Genomic DNA, 18,645 nt, shown 5'->3' on the forward strand with positions numbered 1-18,645 from the left:
AGGCTTGGGGACGCTGTTGCTAGGCACCCGTTGCTAGGCAACGCACTGTTTCTCCTGGCCTGGCCACCTCCCCAAGGGCTCAGGCTTCTCTGGAGCAGCTCCTGCCTCCTGCAGCCTCCTGCCTGACCTCAGAGCCACTGCGGAGGGCAGGTGAGGGTGGGGCCAGCTGTGACTGGGCCCCAAGAGAACCGAACCAACTTCTAGAGGGAGGCGGGCAAGGTGAGGGAGCACAGGGAGAGACAAGGAGCCTGGGGCTGGGGGTGAATTTCCAAGCTGGGGTGGCCAAGAATTCCCAGGGTGGGAGGTTGTCTGGCCATTCAGTCCCCAGAAGAGGGCGTGTGGGGATTAAGATCAGGGGCTGAGGAGTCAGATACCCTGGGTCTGAATCCCACCTATTGTGAACTAATCATTCATCACTTGGAACTTCAGTTTCCCAGCTGTAAAATGGGGGTGGAGAGGTGGGAGGAAGGTGATGATAAGGTGTGAGGAAGGTGAGACACATGCAGGGTACATAAGTGTTGACGATTACTAGTCCTTTCTTCAGTTTGGGGTGTGGGTGTTAGTGGAGAAGGACAGATGAGAGGGAAAGGCCGCTGGGTGGGCATCCATCACCTCCCATGTGGTCTCCACCGCCTGGGCCTGGGGATGGTTCGGGGCCCTTGGGCCTGCCAGACCTGAGGGGTGCCTTGTGTTTCCTTCCTAGGCCCCTGGGGCCCTGCCCCACAGCATCATGATGGGAAAACTCCCCCTGGGGGTGGTCTCCCCTTATGTGAAGATGAGTTCGGGGGGCTGCACGGACCCCCTGAAATTCTACGCCACCAGCTACTGCACAGCCTATGGTGAGGGCACCGTTTTTATAGGAGCCACTCCCAGGTCACAGGGTAGGAATGGGGATGCCCTCCCGCTGGGAGAGGAGCAGCCCCTTTGGCCTGTCACACACTCAGAATGACTAATCTGTCCCTTAAGCCCCCCAAGGATTGTGTCCACACATGTACCATCAGGCTGGCCCTGGCCCGCTGCCCTGGCCCGCTGCCCTGTCCCCCAAATCTGTCCGTGTAATTCTGCCACCCTGACTTTGACCCTGTCCCTTCAACTCCATTTCTTGCTCTCCCATCCCAAAAGGCCAGGCTTTCACAGCCCCCTTCATGCTTGTTACTGCCCCTGCCTCTGTGCCTTCCCCATCAGAGGGACCCCTGGGCTCCTGGCAGTTGTGGGTGGGGGTGGGGGATGCTGGCCCTGTCCGAGAAGCCCCACTCACTGCTCTCCCCCTCTGCTGACCTGCGGTCCTATCTTCCTGCTTCCCCTCTGGCAGGTCGGGAGGATTTCAAGCCCTGCATGGGCACTCACAAAGGCACAGGCTACAGATCAAATTACCGGCCCATGGTCTCATACCAAGCCAATCTCGATGCCCTGGACAACCCGGCCACGGGGTATGGTCTGTCCAATGCCTCCTCACCCCCTGCCCGGCCGGGCCTTAGCCCTCAGGGCCAAAGGAGCTCATCAGACCAACTCCAGGCTCCACGCACAGGGACCCTGAGCATTGCCTGGCCTAGGTCTGGGGTGCTGGGGGACTCAGGGCCTGGCGCCCAGCCTGGGGCCCAAAGGCAAGCAGACTCCTGAGGCAGCTGTGGAAGTTTGAGGGAGGTGGGAAGCTTCTGGAGATAAGCTTTGCAGCCTCCAGATGACAGAGACAGGTGGTCCTGGTGGTAATAGCTCCTGCCTCACCCTCAGGGAACAAGTCGACAATAAGTTCCAGACAGAGACCAGTCAGAACTACCGTCCCCTGGAGGTGCCTGATGGCAAATACCCTCTGCCCTGGAACCTGCACCAGACCAACTCTGGCTACTCTCGGGAGAAGCCCAGTGCGGCCACCCCTACCAAGGAGGTCAGAGCTGGGCCAGCGCCAGGAGAGAGGGGGAGCCATAGACTCAGGTGGAGGAAAAGCTGGAGGGTGGATAGGGTGGGGATCCCTTCAACAGGTGGGGCTGCACTGCCAAGACTTGGTCAAGGCTGAGATGACTGGGCACGGAGGAACCACACTGTGGGCTGGAAGTCCACTTACCTTTACCACCTTTGTCCTCATTCCCGTCTCCATCATCACTTCCCCCTCCATTTCCATCCCCATTCCTACCACCATCATCACCTCTACCATCCCCATCTCCAGTCCTGTTCCCTCCCCATCCCAACCCCATCCCCATCCCCACCCCCACTGTCTCCACCATCCCATCCACATTTCCAAGCCCACATCACCATCCTCTATGCCACTGTCACATTCACTTTTGTCATTATCCTCCCCAACTTCTTTGTTTCTATCATTGCACAACCATCATCCTTATCATCCTCACCACCACCAGAATGGATACTGTCATTCATTCATTCACTCATCCAATCAATATGTTCTAAACATCTCTTCTGTGTTTGAAGATGATAAGTGCTAGGAAAAAATGTAACAAAGAAGGGGCAGGGAGTGAAGCACCTGCAAGTCAGGGGAGTTAGAAAAGAGCTTGCTATGCAGACATTAGATAAACACTTGAGGGAGGTCAGTGTTCCTCTTGATGCAGCTGTGAGGGAAGACTGTTCCGAGCAGTGTGGGCAGCAAGTGCAAAGGCCCTGAGGTGAGAACAAGGGGGCAGGTGGCTGGAGTGGAGTGAGAAGCCGATGTCCTCGTGGGCTGCTGTCAGAATGTGAGATCTTACCCGGAGTGAGATGGGAAAGCTGCAGGGCTCTGGAAGGGGACATGGCCCAGCCGGGACAGAATCAGAGTCAGGAAGTTACTGCCATCCCCTCACCTGCAGGGTAATTGGCTGCTCCCTCCTCCCAGGTCAGGAAGGTCCATTTTGACACCCAGGACTATGGGCCCCAAGCCATCACCGGGGCGGAGCCCAAGGACGTGCCCCTGCTCCACCAGCAGCAGAACAAGGGCTCACTGGAGTGGGAAAACTCCCGACACGTGAGTGGGTGACTGGGATGAGGGTCTTGGATTGGGCAGAGGGGCCAGAGCACCCCCTTCTCCTCTCTCCTCAAGACAGGTTCTGCACTGACTCACCTTATCCAAGCTGCTGGCTAAATGTGGGCTCAGGGCACCCCCAAAAAACTGGGGAGACCCAAGGATTTGATATTTGGTATTTCCAAGACAGCATCAAAGTGGTCCTTACAGAATTCCTTGTGTTATCTTGGGATTTAACCCGTGAGCTCCCTTCTCTCCTGAGCCCATCCAGGCGTTCGGAGCCCTGGCAGTGCACTGTGGAGTGAGCACCTATTTCCTCCCATCAGCCTCTCTCCTCTCTTTGGGGCCCTCCTGGTCTGGGTGCCAGGGGCTCCAGGACTCGTTGCTCATCACGAGGAGTCCAGTGTGGGATATCACTTACTTTTCATTGTCACGGGGGAGCTGTGCTCTCATGGTGGAATCTGTGGTGTTGTGGTGCGCCAATCAGAGATTTGTGTGTGTTGGGGGGGTGTCATCCAGCTCTCCCATCTCAGAACACACACACAGGTCTACTCAGAGCACAGATAACCAAAGAGTCACCCTGACCCCCGCCGCCTTTGGGGCCTGGCCACTCTGGACGCCCCTTGCTCTACCCTCTGTGTTTCAGGGCCCGCGCTTCATGACTTCCGAGTATAATTCCAAGTATCTCAAGGAGCCGTCAAATCAACCAGGTAGGCGGGCAGGTGCCTGAGCTCATGCCTCCCCCACCGCCCACTATACCTCCTTACTCCTGACTCCTAGGAGAGATGCCAGGGGGCCCTAGAGCTAGCACAGGACTAGGAAGACACCAGCAAAAGAAAGAAGGAAAAATAGGCAGCTTGGAGAAGCCCTGTCCAGGGGCTGACCTCAGTGTCAGGCCTGCCGACCCCCAAAGGACAACTTGCTCACTTCGAAGGGCTGCTTGAGCCTGCCGGCCCCTGCCCTTCCTTCTGCTCTCCTCTCTTCCTCTCTGCCCTAGATGCTGGAGTCCCCCTGGGGTCCACGATCCTGGTGGCTCAGGCCTCCAGATCCTTGGAGCAGGCTCCCTCCCCACCTATGGGGACACTGGGCCACTGGCAGCCACGTGGGTGGGGCCAGCACAGGGGGGCTGTCTTCCGCAGATCTCTTGCAGAAGAAATCAATCGGCGCCAAGGAGGAGACTGGCTTCACTGGAGAGTCCACCAAGAATCCCATCATCTTTCAGCCGAACTCCCAGGCCCTTCCTGGGGACCCAGTAAGTCAGGCTGGGCCCCACTAGAATCTCAAGGTGATTGAAGACCTCCAGTCTGGGAATTTCTAGCTTAAATACACACACACACACACACAATATGTATTTTATATTATATGTGTATATATAAAATATAGCTCACATATATATGTATATGAGTGAGCTGTAGAAGCCTTCATTCAGACACAAGATGAAAGAGCTTGGGCAAAAACCACCACGGTTTAATTTTCCCACTTTATGGATGAGAAGACTGAGGTCCAAAGAGAAAAAGCAGCGTAGCCAAGGCCACTCAGAGTTGAGACAAGAGGCTGGGCCTGCTGGTGCCCATTCAGCATATTCCCTCCCCTCCCTTTTTCCCAAACTCTCCCCTTTCCTCAGTTACTCCAGTTATACCTGTTTGTGCTGAGCCTTCTTCTTTGCTCAGGACAAAGGAGCAGCTGCCTCAGCCAACCTGGTGCTCCTCTGTGGCCCCTTTCCAGGTCCTCCTGCCCAGCCGGAGTGTCACCAGGTCGGACTTTCTCCCCATAACCCACCCTCATGTAAGCTGAGCCCGGCTTGGGCAGGTCTGTCCCACAGCTGAGCGCCTCCTGCGGGGCAGGTGGGATGCTGCAAGGGGCAGTGATGCTCTGGTGCCAGGGGCTGCTTTGCTGCCTTAGGGGGATGAGTTCCTGCCTGTGCTGGCCAGAGGCTCCGAGCGGGAGACGGGCTTCAGCCGAGTGAATGAGAGGATCCTGAACCCCAGAGTGAGTGGCCTTGGGGAGCTCCCTCAGAGAAGGGAGCACCACGGGGAGGAGACGGGGAGGTTTCTCAGACCCGGTGGCATGGATCTAGGCACTGCGGGATGGAGAGAATCAGGATATTTGGAGATTTGGAGGAAGAACTCGTGGGTGGAGGGGGAAAAGCCTAGGGGCTGGAGAGTGAGGGGCTTGTTCAAAACAGTGACCTGCAGTCCTGGGGCTGGAGTGGTTGGGGCTTTGTGTGACTCTGCCTGCCCTCCCTCCATCCTGCTGCCTCAACCCTGGCCACCCAGTCACCCTTCTTGTGGCTCTGTCCCTGCAGGTGCCCACTCCTGGCCCAGAACCCTGCAGCATGAGCCACTGGCAATTCCAGCCCCCTCAGCGGGTGCAACAGACAAATGTTGCCCTGCTTGGCCGGGAGACCGTGGGGAAAAAGGTGAGGCCTGGGGTACCCAGCCCACACCCCCAACTTCCCACCCGCTCCTGACCTGACAAGTCCCCTCTCTGTGCCGCTTATGCAGGAGCCCACAGGCTTCAGCCTTAACAACCCGAGCTATGTCCGGAGCCCTTACGACCCTGACCTGGATAATCGCTACCTGACCACCTACAATCAAGGGTGAGCCCCATTCCCTCCCCACGTCTGGAGCTGTGCGCACGAATCCATTTTACAGACAGGGAGACTGAGACGAGGAAAAGTAATAAGCTCATGGTTGTGAGGGAAGAAGACCAACACAAGGTCAAAGTGGGTTCTCCCAGAAGCAGACCCTGAGCCAAGGAGTTGGGTGCAAGCCCTTTATTGAGGGTCTCGGGGAGGGGGCAAGAGGGATAGGGAAGGGATGGTAGCCAACGCCAGTGTGTTATTAACCCAGGTATCCCCTGGGGGGACTCTAGAAAACTGTGCAAAACACACAACTCAGAATGGTCCCAGCCAAGGAGCGAGAGAGCGGGACAGTAGTCATACACGGCGCCCATCAGTCCTTGGTTAAGGGCTGTCCCCAGGGGCCATCTTAAATCCCAGGTACCTACTTGCTCAGGCAAAGCAGCCTCCAGCAACCCAAGGGTAGCCTTCCTAGAGATTCAGTGCAGACCATTGGTGGGCAGGGGAGGAATTAGGAGATATGACGGGGTCTGGCTGGAGCAACAGAGCATCTGCTAAGATACTACATCCAGTCCATGACAGGTGGGCTCCATGTACCCTCAGAAGGTAAGCTCTGTGCTGTGGGAGCCCTGGACAAGGAGTGAGTGTCCTGAGCATCATGAAGCGCTTCCAGGAGGATGTGGCCCAAAAGTCATGGGGGAGGCTACCCGGGCCAGGCCTGGGTGGGCAGGGCATTACAGGAGTGGGATAAAGGAGGTTTAATTCTTAGGCAAAAGCCTCCCCTCATGTATCTGCCATCTGTGTGTCAGCCTGTGTCATCCATGTTCACACTGCCCCACTGGGTCCTCCATCTCCCAAGGTGCTCTCTCTGCTCCCACATCTTTGAAGCTAAACACCCCCTCTTTTGGATGGGGACCCTGAGGATCAGAGGGCAGAAGTGGTGCCTGAGTCTCTCAGCAAATCCGTGAAGCATGTGGCTGCTCTAGTTCCCAAGGACAAGGCGGGTAGGGCAGAGCCTCACTCTGGGCAGTTGTGGGGGTGTCAACCGTGTCCCTGCCCCTCCCTAGGCAAATGCCCTCCTCCTACTGCTCTGGATCCAGCACACCCCTAGGCCCAGCCATCTCTGCTGGGTCCTCCCCCCAACCCCCCTGTCTGTTTCCTGAGCTCTCACAGGCATCAGGCACACTGCCCCTTCCTGACGGCACCCAGAGCCCCATGGGTTGTAATCACTGATTTTCTCATTTATCTCTCTGCACCCCTCTTTGTAAGGGCTGGGCCCACATCTTACTCATCTTGGCACCTTCAGAAACTGGCCCAGTAAATGAACTTATTTACAAAACGGAGACAGACTCACAGGCATAAGAAAACAAACTACGGTTACCAGGGGGGAAAGCGGGTGGGGAGGGATAAATGAGTTCGGGACTTGTAGATACTAACTACTATATATAAAAGAGATAAACAACAAGGTCCTACTGTAGAGCACAGGGAACTATATTCAATACCTTTTAATGGCCTATAATGAAAAAGAATATGAAAAAAAATAGATACATGTGTAAATGAATCACTAGGCTGTACACCAGAAATTAACAAAACATTGTAAATGGACTATACTTCAATTTAAAAAAAAGAATCTAGAGAGGAGGTTGTAGCTCAGTGTTTGAGTACATGCTTAGCCTGTATGAGGTCCTGGGTTCAATCTCCATTAAAAAATAAACAAATGAACAAATCTAACTACCGTCCTCACACACACACAAAGAATCTATAGAGGATGAAAAAATTTTTTCAAAATGGAAGAAAAGTTGAATGCCTAGAGAGAAATGGGTGAGACAGGTTCCCCCCACCCTTCCCATCCTCTCTCACCCACTGAGGTTTTCCCAGGCCAGGGAGGGAGGCATCTCTTAAAAGTCCATTACACTCCAAAGCACTGTCTCAGCATTGGGGGCGGCTCAGGGGCAGAGGGAGGGTAGGCTTCCAGAGTGAGAGGTGAGTGAGTGACAGTTTGCCAGGTGGACGGGCCTCCAGGAGTGCCCGGCAGAGGGAACAGGGTGGGCAAAGGCCAGGAGGCTGGAGGATCTGAGGCTGACTGTGCTCCGCTGGAGCCGAGATTCCTGCCAGAGAAGGGCAGAGGGGCTGCAGAGGGGCTGCAGAGGTGGACAGAGACCAGCTTATCTCCAACAACACTTCCTGTGCCTCAGATACTTCGAGAACATCCCCAAGGGTCTCGACCGGGAAGGCTGGACTCGAGGTGGCATCCAGCCCCAGAAGCCCGGAGGCTATGCCCTCAACCAGCCGGTCACCCGCACGGAGGCCGCCCCCAGCCCTGCAGAGAGCCTGCGGCGCCTGCACCCCCACGTGGGCAGGTAGCATGCCCCCTTCCACTGTCCTCTGCTGCATCCGGACCTTTCCCCCAGCCTCTCCTCCTTCCTTCCTCAGTCTGTACGTCTGAGAGGCTCATTTCCTCTCTCTGGTTTGTTCACTGCCTCCCTGCCCAAAGGGCCTCCTGCCTCCTCTCCCCAGTGACCCCTCCTTCTGCACGGCTGCTCCCCTTCCCCTCCCCCCACCCTTGTTTTTCCCCGGAGTTTGGTGAACCTTCCCTGAGACCAGCACCAGCCTGCTCCCTGCCAGGCCACGTGGGGTGGGGTGGGAGTGTGGGGGACAAATCTGAATGACTGTGGTTCTGACTCCTTTCTGCTCAATTTAATCCCTCCCAAATTACATTTATACCAACAATGGCCCAGAGTTGGCAGGCAAAGACCGTTTGTGGCTTGGCTGCCTCAGCTGAGCGCTGGCCCTGAGAGGAGGGGCAGGCAGAAGAGAAGGTCCGGGCTCTGGGTCCCCATCCCTCCTTCTCCTGCACCCCTTCCTCCTTGCAGAACCCTGATCTCGGCTGACCCCTTCTACCGAGCCGCGCCTCACAGCAGCCACGGCAGCCGCTTCACTGCGCCCAACTGAGCCTGAGGCCGGGGTAAGGGGCTAGGGGACCCACACCCACAGCTGCTCCCTATACAGGGGTGTCCACTGTGGGCCAGCCCCACATCCTAAGCCCTGGGTCAAGCCAGCCTTGCCCAGGGACCCCAGCCCCAGAATGGAGGGGGTGGGAGATCTGAGGCATCTCAGGAGCACCACAGACCACCTGGAGCCTCTCAGGCCTCATCTCTGTTCCCACAGGTTTGCCGACCCCAGGGGACAGGAGCCGGCTACTGTCCCTAGTCCCACAATCCCCCGGGGCCTCCTCGGCAACTTTCTTAATGAAATAAAGAGCAGTGAAGCAGAGCAGTGTGTCAGTGCTGTCAGAGGTGGCTGGGAAGGGAGGGGTGAGGCTGGGGCCAGATTTGGAGTCAGGAAGGCCTGGTTGGACTCACCATGAGGCTACAGACCAGGTGCTTCGCTCTCGAGACTCAGTTTTCTCTCCTGTGAAGGGGTCTCCTAGGGCCTATGCTAAGTGCTTGGTCAAGGGCAGAAGGGAGGATGCCCCAGGGAGGGGCAGGTGAGCCAGAGTGGCGGGGGGCAGAGGTGGGCACGAAGTGGGTTGAGAGGCCTCAGATACCTGGTCTATAACGTGGGGCGAGGGATCAGAGCAGGACTGCCGGGGCCCTTCTGGGTTCCCGCCTTGGATGGTTTAAAGGAGAAGGGAGGACAGAGGGGCAGGAAGAGATCTCTCTCCAGAAACAGATGGAGGAGGGTCCACAGTGGATGGATCCCTGAAAACTGACACTGGGAAGGGCGGAGGCTGATCCCAAAGGCTGGTGCCTCAGTGCCTTTGTGAGAATTAGAACAAGGCATCCCCTAGGCAGACGCCCCAAGTGGGCGCAGGACATAAAGAGCAAAATTCTTATGGGAAGAAGAAAGCCTCCTTTCCTCCAGGTGCTGCAGCCTGAGGCCAGGGCCCTCAGCCTGTGAGGCAGGATCCAGGCCACCTTTCAGAGCCTTCTATCGCCTCCCCCCGGGGTGCTTTTGTGCAGTGCACAACTGTACAACTATATGCCGTGGCTCTGCTAGCACCAGCCCCTTATTTTATAAATGAGGAACCTGGAACCAGAAGGGGTACATGAGCTGCTCAAAGTTAGTTGGGACAGAAGGCAACAGCCGCCCCGGGCTAAGCTTATCGTGTGCGCCTTGCAGCCCAGCCTGCAGGCACAGGAGCAGACTCAGTGGTTCAACAGCTGGTCCCCCACCCTCCACCTCCACCCCTGCCTTTTAGTGGGAGTCTGTGGAACAGCTCTGTTGGCCCCAGGGCCTGGCTGTACCCAGCAGTCTCGAGCAGCTGGCCTGGGGGCTGTCCATGGCCTGGCTGGGGCTCCATGTGGGATGTGGGTGGCTCCAGCTGGCTCCAGCCCTGGAGGAGGGGAAGAGGGGACACGGAGTATCTTGATGACAAACCCAGCCACACTCAGGACCCAGTGACAGCCCCACAGACTGCGGGTGGGGCCTCCTGGTCCATGGTCCCCAACTTTAAGGGTGAATCATCAAACCAGAGACTTTCCAACAGGGCTGGGCTCCAACAGTGGTCTGGCCATAGTGAGGTGGGGGAGAGGGTTGGGGATCAACCAGCCCCTCCTGCCTAGAGTCTCACACACATGCACACAGACACACTCAAAAGCACACACAAACACAAGTAGAGATGCACACATACCCCTGACAACATGCACATACAACTACATGCAGACCGATAAATGCCAACAGACAAGTACACACAGACTCACTAACGTAACTGCACACAGAAACATGTGGAAGCATGCAGCAAGCATGTACACAAACACACATCTTCATATAAGCACCTAAGACGCTTGTACATGCAGACACACACACACATACAGGCAGACCTGCAGATACATCATAGACACAAACGTGCGGGCACACAAAGCTGAGTGCAGAGAATTCCAGGATAGACAGACACACACACACACACCCCTCCTCACCGCGTTTCACCTCTGCGCGTCCTTCCCCACCAGCGTCCTGTTACAGCTCGTGTTTCCTGCTCATCTGACCTCTACTGGCCCAACAGGGATACAGTGTCACGTCAGGGACACTGGAGCTGAGTTACACCCTCTCCCCATCGCCTCCCCCTCCCACCGTTCTGCACCCAGGCCACGTGACCTGAGGCCACCCCATGATACTTCCTGAGCTGGAGCTGTGGCCCCCACCCCTGGGCTCCCCTTAGCCTCTGCCTTCTCCCCCTGCAGCTTCTGTCCAGGCAGCCCAACCTGGCCCCCCTGTTTGGGTCCTGGGCCCCAGCCCGAGGGATTGTGTGAGGAGGGGATGGCTCAGGGCGTGGGGTGGCAGGAAGGGGGTCCAGCAGGGGCCCAGGTCAAACTTATGTGATTCTAGAGCCCCTGCCTGGTGTAGGACATGAATTTCCCCATTTCTGGATGAGGAGGCAGACAGAGAGGTAGAGCCACTCGCCTCAGCTCACACAGCCAATAAGGATTGTGGATGGGGGCCTGCTGATAAGGGGTGAGGCAGGAACTCAGAGTGGCAGTAGGCTGGTGGGGGCGTGACTCAACTCCAAGTCATCACCAGCTTCCTGACCTTTGCCCTCCCCATCAAGTCACTCAGGGCAGGCCCCCTGGAGGAGGGAACCTTGAATTAAAAGGGCAGAGTGGCCAGTGGTGGGCACTGAAGTAGGCAATGCTGGGGGCAAGGACCCAGTGGAGGGGCCAGCCCGAGGCTTGGCCAGTGGGGCGGAGAGCAAGGGATGCTGAGAGGCAGGCATCCCTGTGGGGAATGTGGGTTGGGCAGGGGCCTTGATGGCCGTGCTATGGAGCCCTTCTCTGTCTCCTTCATCCTCTATGAGGCTCAAAAAGGGAGCAGACCGCGTCTGTCTTGTTCACACTGAAACTTTAAAGCCCAGGACAGTGCCTGGCACTCTTGCAGGTGCTCAGTAAATACTAAATCATGGAATGAATGAATGAATGAATGAACAATGAACTCTGCCTGCCAGATGTGGGTTCTGGGTGTGACCCCCCCTGAAGTCAGGATGTCAGTGGCCCAGGCTCCCTGCATCTGTGTGGCCCAGCAGCTGAGACCTGTTGTGGCCCTGCCCCCTTGCTTGGCTGCTGTGGCCGTGGCCCTGGCCCCTGGGACCACTGGGCTTTGCCTTCCAGGTCCCACCTTCTCTCTACACATGCCCTGTGGCTCTCCCCTCTGGTCCAACCTCTCACCAACCCCAACAATGCTCCCCTGCAGTGACCTGAGGATCCCACATTCCAACCTTGATCCCCCGGCAAGACCCGGGACCAGGGCAGGGTTAGTGCCAAGCAATCCTCTGTACATCCCCAGGGCAGGGGGTGGCCCCTTCCCCCCACAACCCTGTGGCTGCTTATGTTAGTGAAACCCCGTGGGAGGGACTGGCCTTCGCCAGGTCACTCTCCTCTGTGCTGTCAGGTGAGTGTGGGAACTGGCTTCACTTTCAGGGGCCCATCCCCTCACCCCTCTGGGACTTCAGCTTTCAACCTGGCCCAGGCCAGCATCAGTCCGGCACCCTTCGCTCGCCCGGGCCCAGGCTGTCCACAGAGGGTAGCCGTCCAGGCCTGAGCTCTGCAGTCAGACTGCCTGGGTCCAAAGCCCAGCTCCTCACATTCCGAGGCTGCCTCCTGCCCCCAGCTGACCGTCTGAGCTACAGCAGTGCCCAGCCTGCGGACTAAGTGAGAGGACGTGTGTAAAGCACTCGGCACCTGAGTAGTAGCTGCATTGATGCTGGAGGGGAGGAAACTCGAGTCCCAGGTAGGAGTGGGGACTTGAAATTGTCACGCGGTCTGGTCTTTGTCTCCTCCCGCTTGGCCCTGGACAGGCCCCTGAGGACCCTTCTCTGGGAGCAGGCCTCCACTCATCTGGGAGAGTCTGGGTGTCCTTTGGGGAACACCTGTACATCCTTACTTGGAGGCCTCGGCTACCCCTGGAGGGGGCCCTGTCTCTGAGGCCAATTCTGCCCGGGCTTCCTGGAAGCTGCCTGCCCCTCCCTTCCCCTGTAAGCAGGCTTCGGTGTTCAGAGTCTCTCTTGGCAGTGAGTACCTATTGAAGCTGCTCCCAAAAGCTTCCTGCCCCTCCCCACAGATATTTTAGAAACAGTTCTGAGGTGTACAATGGTGATTAATCTTTATTAAGCCCCCACAGCCTGCCGGGTGCCGGGAATATTCCCTGGGACTTCATCATTTCAGCGAGAATGCAGAGGGACCCCCCTCCGGTGGATGTTTGAGGATGCAGGTGGGTGCTGCGCTGATGGCGCTGGTGTGGGGGTGTGGAGCCCAGGGGGCTGACGGGATGGCAAGATCGGGGCAGATGCGGGATGCCGTACCATTGGGCCCCACTTCTGACGCACGCAGACCTGTGTGGGGCTGCTGCCCGTCACAGTACTGTGGCAACTGATGTAGACGGGCACCATCTGGTCCGGGTCACGTGATGACCCGCAGAGTCACCAGCTCATGGGACTGACAGCTGGCCAGCTGGGAAAAGTCCGTGGGAACTGGAGGCCCCGGGAGAGTGGCGTGGGTGGCAAAAAACCCTGCGTGTGGAGGCTGCCGGAAGGTGGGTCTACTACACACAGACAGATGGAAGGTCTGAAAGTCAGAATCCCAACCCCAGTTTCCTCTCTGATCATCTGGAGGGATATCCATTCCCACGGAATTGTTCCCCAAATGGCAACATTTGCAAAGACAGGAGGGATCAGGCCCAGGAAACCCACACCTAGGGCCTCTGTTCAAGGTCAGAGGAGGGCCTCTTGGGGTCTCCCAGGCGTCCTGACACTCCTGGCTTCTCAGATGCTGCTATAGACAGGGTTTGCCAGGGAAGTTCTTTGAGTCATAAAACTTCACCCCAGAAAGGAGCTTTGGGAAAACCAGGTCAGCCTGAGCCAGAGAGGTGCAGCAAGTTCCCACAGGCTCACGGCTTAGTGAGTGAACGCTTGGGTCCCTGCTAGGAACACAAGGCATTTACCAAAATATCACCACACTGAGGGGTCTCAAGTGGGGCCCTGGAAGCTCCCTAGAGAGCCAGGTATCACATTTGCAGCCAGAGAGAAGTATGGTGCTTTGTTTTCATTTGCTGTGTAAGTGTGAGTGTGTGTGTTTGTCTGTCTTCAGAGGTCCCGAGGGAGAGACAGATCAGAAAGGCATCTAAGAGAGGCATCCTTAGAGAAAGGCTGGGCAAGATCCTGAAGGAGCTGGGCTCAGGAAAGACTTTAGGAGGCTCTGGGCCCAGCGACAAGGTGTGGTCCCTGTGGTCTCTTCGTGTCCCTTTGGTAGGACAGCCTCATGGCAGATTCACATTTTCCTGGTGGGCTCTGGCACCAGGGGCAGGAGGCTGGCATTGGAGAACATGGGCAAACTTATTCCTGAGCATATATGAGGCATCTGGCACTCTGAGTGTGACACTCCTGGGTATGACAGTGAAGGCTCTGGGGACATGAGGCAGTGGTCCCTCCACTGTGATCACATGACTCCTTTAGGGCTCTGACTGTGTGAGATTACAGAGCTCTTTGCAAGCAGCAGAAACTAATTTCAGCTCATTTAAGCAGAAAAGGAATTTATTAAAAGGATTTTGGAGCTTACAGAATCTTCAGGTGGACCCGAGAGCAAAGCTTAGAGGCCACAAAGCTAAGAACTGCAACCAAAATTGCCCCACGAGCCTGGACCCATGGGAGAGCACATGCCACCCCCAATGCGGGGCACTGGACGTTTCTCCTCCTGCTGCCACTGTCCCACCCCTCCTCAGAAGGGATTCTGCACAGTCCCTTCTGGTCCACATCTCTCATTTCTGATTCAAAATCTGTGGTGGGTGCTTCTGACGGGCGGCTCCTAGGTCACATGCCTGCATCCAATTTACAAGGGAAGCTGGGACTTCCCAGAATTTTCAGCTTCCACAGTAGTACATGTGGGTTGTTTTTAATAAAGCAGTTGGGAGTCTCCAACCTGGGAGAATGCTGGGAGGCCCAAAGAATTCAAATGTCCTTCACATGTGGATTACCATTGAGAAGAAAGGATGAACATTTCTGGAGAACCTCCTGTGAGTTGGGTGCCTATGCACCTGTAGGAATGCTGCTGGCCCTTAAGGACCCTTTGGGAGACATGAAAAAATATGCCTTCCTCTACTGCCCTAATAGGATACCAGTCTATGAGGTTCCTGATGCAAATACGGCCCCTTGGACGTGGTTCCAGCATACATAGTACCACCTGCTCAGCTGTGTGGATTTCACACGCACATACTCAAGAGCTCAGAAATGTACCTTGGTCTATCTGTAACTCAACTTAGCTGTGCATTTCTTTGCTTCCAGTCCAACTCAGTCCTCTTTGAATTTAAACTGTCTATTCAGGACTCAAATCCAACCAGGTCAGGATCTGCCCTTGCTCCCTTCCATTTCCCTTTCCAGGAAGGTGTAGATATTCATGGAGCTTGCTGCTGAGGGAGCAGCATCCGTCCATGTAGACTGCCCCTGAGAACTCATGGGCTTTGGTCATCTACACCTGTCCTCCCTGCACCTGCCTGGAAGCAACTGTGACACTCTGACCTCTGGTTGCCAGGGTCACGAAATCGACCTTCAGCTGCCTTCCCTGGACCACACACGTGGCCCTTCCAGGTCCATCAGTCTGCTCTCAGACACACCAAGTCCACTTTGGAGGCGCAGAAACTTCTGGATGCCCTCAACTCGTGACACGGGGGTATATTGAGGATTCTGGGGAGGGGCCAGCTCCCTCCATTTCTACTGTAGTGAGATTTCTCCATACAGGCAGAGGGGGTTGTGGGAGGACTACTGCATCCTCAGGATACACCTGGTAAGGGAAGTGCAGGTTCCCTCTGCCCTGATGTCCCCCAAATATATCTGAGACTTTTTCAAGCCACCTTCAGGCTCAGCCCAGAGCAAGAGGGCCAGGAACCCCTTTGCAGACCAGCAGCCATGTTTAGGATTGCTGCCCCTCCCCTTCCCTCCCACCTGCTGGTGGAACCTTTATCTCCTTTTGGGTGAGATTTTGACTTCTGTGATGACACATGCCTTCTCACTCTAGGGCTTACAGCATCAGCTCCCGGCTCTCCAAGTTCAAAGCCAAGCGTTTCTACTTAATAAAAAATCTTTCTCTCTTAAAACCCTCTCTGTGTTTCAAAGCCTCTTTTGCAACTCAAAGCCAAGGGTTTGACTCTTTGTTCTGAGTTCCCTTTGGAGAATGATGCCAACTTAGCATCTGAATGGAGGGGAATGGATATAAGGAAATTGCCTACAGCAGAGCATCAGTTAATAGTTCAAAATGATAATACCCAGTTCCCTTGTTATCTCAGGCTTCGTGATAATCCTTCTAGGGGAGCGTTTTCACACCCATTCGGGTGAGGCGAGTGAGGCACTTTCCCAGGAGCAAAATTTAAAGTGCCCCAAACTGAGGAATTGAGATAAGTAACAGTTTAATGCAATAATTTAAAAAAAATCAAAATTAATGCAAAAAAGTCATGATGAATGAGATATCAAGTTTTAAAATAAAGAGAGGATTCGTATCATGATTCTTCCTTTTGCCACAGGCTCCAATAATGGCTCATCACAGTACTGGTTCTAATCATGCTTTTATTCCAGTAAACAATTATTTGCAATCATTGCTGAGGTTTTTGGCACTCCCTTACATTTTGTACCTGGGACAAGCACTCCAACCCCCTCTCTTTCTCCAAATGGGAGAATTGAGGTTCATAGAGGGTAAATAGCTCAAGTGGAACAGATGGTCCCATGGAACTGGTGGGAGAGACACTCTCTGTTCATTTATTCAACACATCTTCCTTGAGTAGGTACAATGTAGCAAGCACTGGGCTCGGTATTAAGGAACATGGGTGAATATGGTCCCTACCCTCATGGAGCTTACATCTTAGTACAAAGGAAACAGACTTCAAATAAGTCACAGTTAATCATTTATTTAATTATAATTAGAATAAGTACTTTGAAGGAGAAATGTGGGAACTCTGTAACATGGGGGCTTAATGTGCTGTGTAGGACCTAGAAAGAGTCTCTGAGAAAGGGAGGTTTCAGCTGAAACCTTAAGGATAAATAATGTGAGCCAAGTACAAGAGGGACCAGCATGTGTATAGGTCCTGGGGTAGAAAGAAGCTGGTATGTTTGAGAAACTGAGAGGAAGTGTATTAGACCAGGTGAATTCTATAACAAACAGCCCTTCAGTCTAAATGGCTAAGCATATTAGAATTTTATTTCTCACTTGCTTCAGTCTAATATGGGTCAGATAGCTGGTCTCCAAGTGGTGACTCAGGAATCCAGTTCCTTTCCCCTTTAAATACTGCAGAAAAGAAAAGAGAGTTGAGGATTGTGCTGGGTTGTAGCATGTATCACTCCTGCCCACATCCATTGAACCAGTGCTCATTCCAGGGCCCCATCCCATCAACCTGCTGAGTGCTCAGGAGGAAGACGAGTAAAAGAGAAGTTGGTGACCTGCAGTAGCCCCTGCTGCAGGGAGAGGAGCCGGGCCAGGCAAGTCCTTGGTGATCACAGTTGGGACCTGAGTCTGGAGGCTTAGCACAGAAGATCCAACTTGCACTCGGCCACAGATCTAGGAAGTTATTAACATAAGGGCAGTTGCCAGCCATGACCACCATGGCCTCTTCCAGAAAGAAGAAGCCATCATGCTTAGGGCCATTTTGGAATGTGGAAGCCTACCAGCAGCCATTAGGATGGTCAGGTTCCCATGCCAGGAGGCATGGCCCTGGGCATCAAGTCAGCCTTACTCCCTTGCCCTCTGTTCCTCCCGCTCTGGTGTCCCCTGGGAGAGATGAAGGGGGTTTGGTGGGTACTGAATGGAAAATGACACTCTCAGTTTTCAACAGATGAAGCAGGTTACTCTCAGAGCTCTGGTTTCAGGGGCATGTGATCCCCAGGGTATGTCTAGGCTCCAGTTTCTAGGGACTCTGGCTAGCTGATGGGCAGCCACTGAGCTAGCTTTGTGAGTTTGGCTGTCTACCGTTGAGGGGCCGGAGACTGCCTGGAATTTGCTAACAGGCAAACCCTGAGCCCAGATCACAGCCCTAGGGGTCTCTTTGCTCTGCCCTCTTGAGCAGAGGTTCTGAGCCTGCTTGGGGCTTCCTAGGCTTACCTTGTGGGTTCTAGGACACCCTTAGTTGGACAAACACACTGAGCCCCAGGGCCTGGGATCCAGATCTCCAAGTAGGGCAGTCCTAGAAATCTTTCTCCTGTTTGCAGGATGGGGGTGAGCATTTGGGCATCCTAGCTGATTTTTCTGATTTCCTCCAGCTGAGAGAGGCAATGAGACGTAACAGGAAAAGCCCTGGCTTTGCAATAAGATGGACTGGATGGCATCCTGGCTTTGCCCCTGACCAGCGGTGTGACCCCGATTGAACTACTTAACTTCTCTGAATCTGTTTCCTCTTCTGTAGGGCAGGGGGATTTAGTACCTGCCTGGCAAAGCTATGGAGAAAGGTAAATTAGATAACCTGTAGGTGCTCAGTAATGATAACCATCATGATCACGTGAAAGAGAACCGAGATGAGAGGGGTATGAGCTGCACAAACTCCTTCCCCCAACACGCATGCACACATCTCTCTTGCAGCTGCAGCCAAATGGATCCAGTTAAAATGTGTGTCAAATCATGTCACTCCCTTGCCTAAAGTCCCTCTGGATCTTTCAACCAGAGTCAAAGCCAAAGCCTTCACAGAGGCTGCAGGCCCTCTACGGTCCACCCCCTCCTCTGTTTCTCTCCCTGTCCTCATCTGCTTCCAAGCATCCCTTGCTCCTGGGGCTTTTGCGGCTCTGGTCTGCCCAGGTGCACTCCCACCCCAGGGTTTTGGCATTGCCGTCCCCTCTACCTGGAATTTTCTCCAGACATCTGTCTGCTTGGCTTACTCCCCCTCTTTCCCATCTTTGCTCGAATGCCATCCTGTCAATGAGGACTCCTGGCCACTCTGTTTTCAGTGGGGTCCTCAGTCCTCCTCATCTCTTCTAGCTTTATCTCCTCCATAATCTGATCACTGCCTGACACACTGAAATGCATTTTGTTGATTATCTCCACTCACAGGAATACAACTTCCACAAAGGCAGGATTTTTTATCTATTAGTTCATATTCCTAGTAATTGCCAGTGCCTAGACATACAAGTAGGGGCTTAATGTTTGTTGAATGAATAACT

At 54.8% G+C, this 18,645-nt stretch overlaps 1 protein-coding gene across 2 annotated transcripts; it reads left to right on the top strand.

The window, feature by feature from the left end:
- The first annotated feature begins 78 nt into the window (after positions 1 to 78).
- PPP1R32 (protein phosphatase 1 regulatory subunit 32) lies at positions 79 to 8,799 on the top strand. 2 transcript variants are annotated; one of them, XM_032490470.1, is made up of 14 exons: positions 79 to 150; positions 704 to 839; positions 1,313 to 1,430; positions 1,732 to 1,885; positions 2,822 to 2,950; positions 3,594 to 3,657; positions 4,087 to 4,199; positions 4,673 to 4,732; positions 4,850 to 4,936; positions 5,253 to 5,366; positions 5,452 to 5,546; positions 7,724 to 7,888; positions 8,402 to 8,493; positions 8,697 to 8,798. In XM_032490470.1, exons 2-13 carry the CDS (start codon positions 731 to 733, stop codon positions 8,478 to 8,480), a joined length of 1,287 nt encoding a protein of 428 aa, XP_032346361.1. In that variant the 5' UTR covers positions 79 to 150; positions 704 to 730; the 3' UTR covers positions 8,481 to 8,493; positions 8,697 to 8,798. The 2 variants fall into 2 exon arrangements, with proteins under 2 accessions (XP_032346361.1, XP_006173241.1); XM_006173179.2 differs by lacking the exon at positions 79 to 150 and having other exon boundaries at positions 490 to 839; positions 8,697 to 8,799.
- The last annotated feature ends 9,846 nt before the right edge of the window (positions 8,800 to 18,645 follow it).

The sequence above is a fragment of the Camelus ferus genome, chromosome 10 (genome assembly GCF_009834535.1).
Source record: "Camelus ferus isolate YT-003-E chromosome 10, BCGSAC_Cfer_1.0, whole genome shotgun sequence".
Taxonomy (NCBI): Eukaryota; Metazoa; Chordata; class Mammalia; order Artiodactyla; family Camelidae; genus Camelus; species Camelus ferus.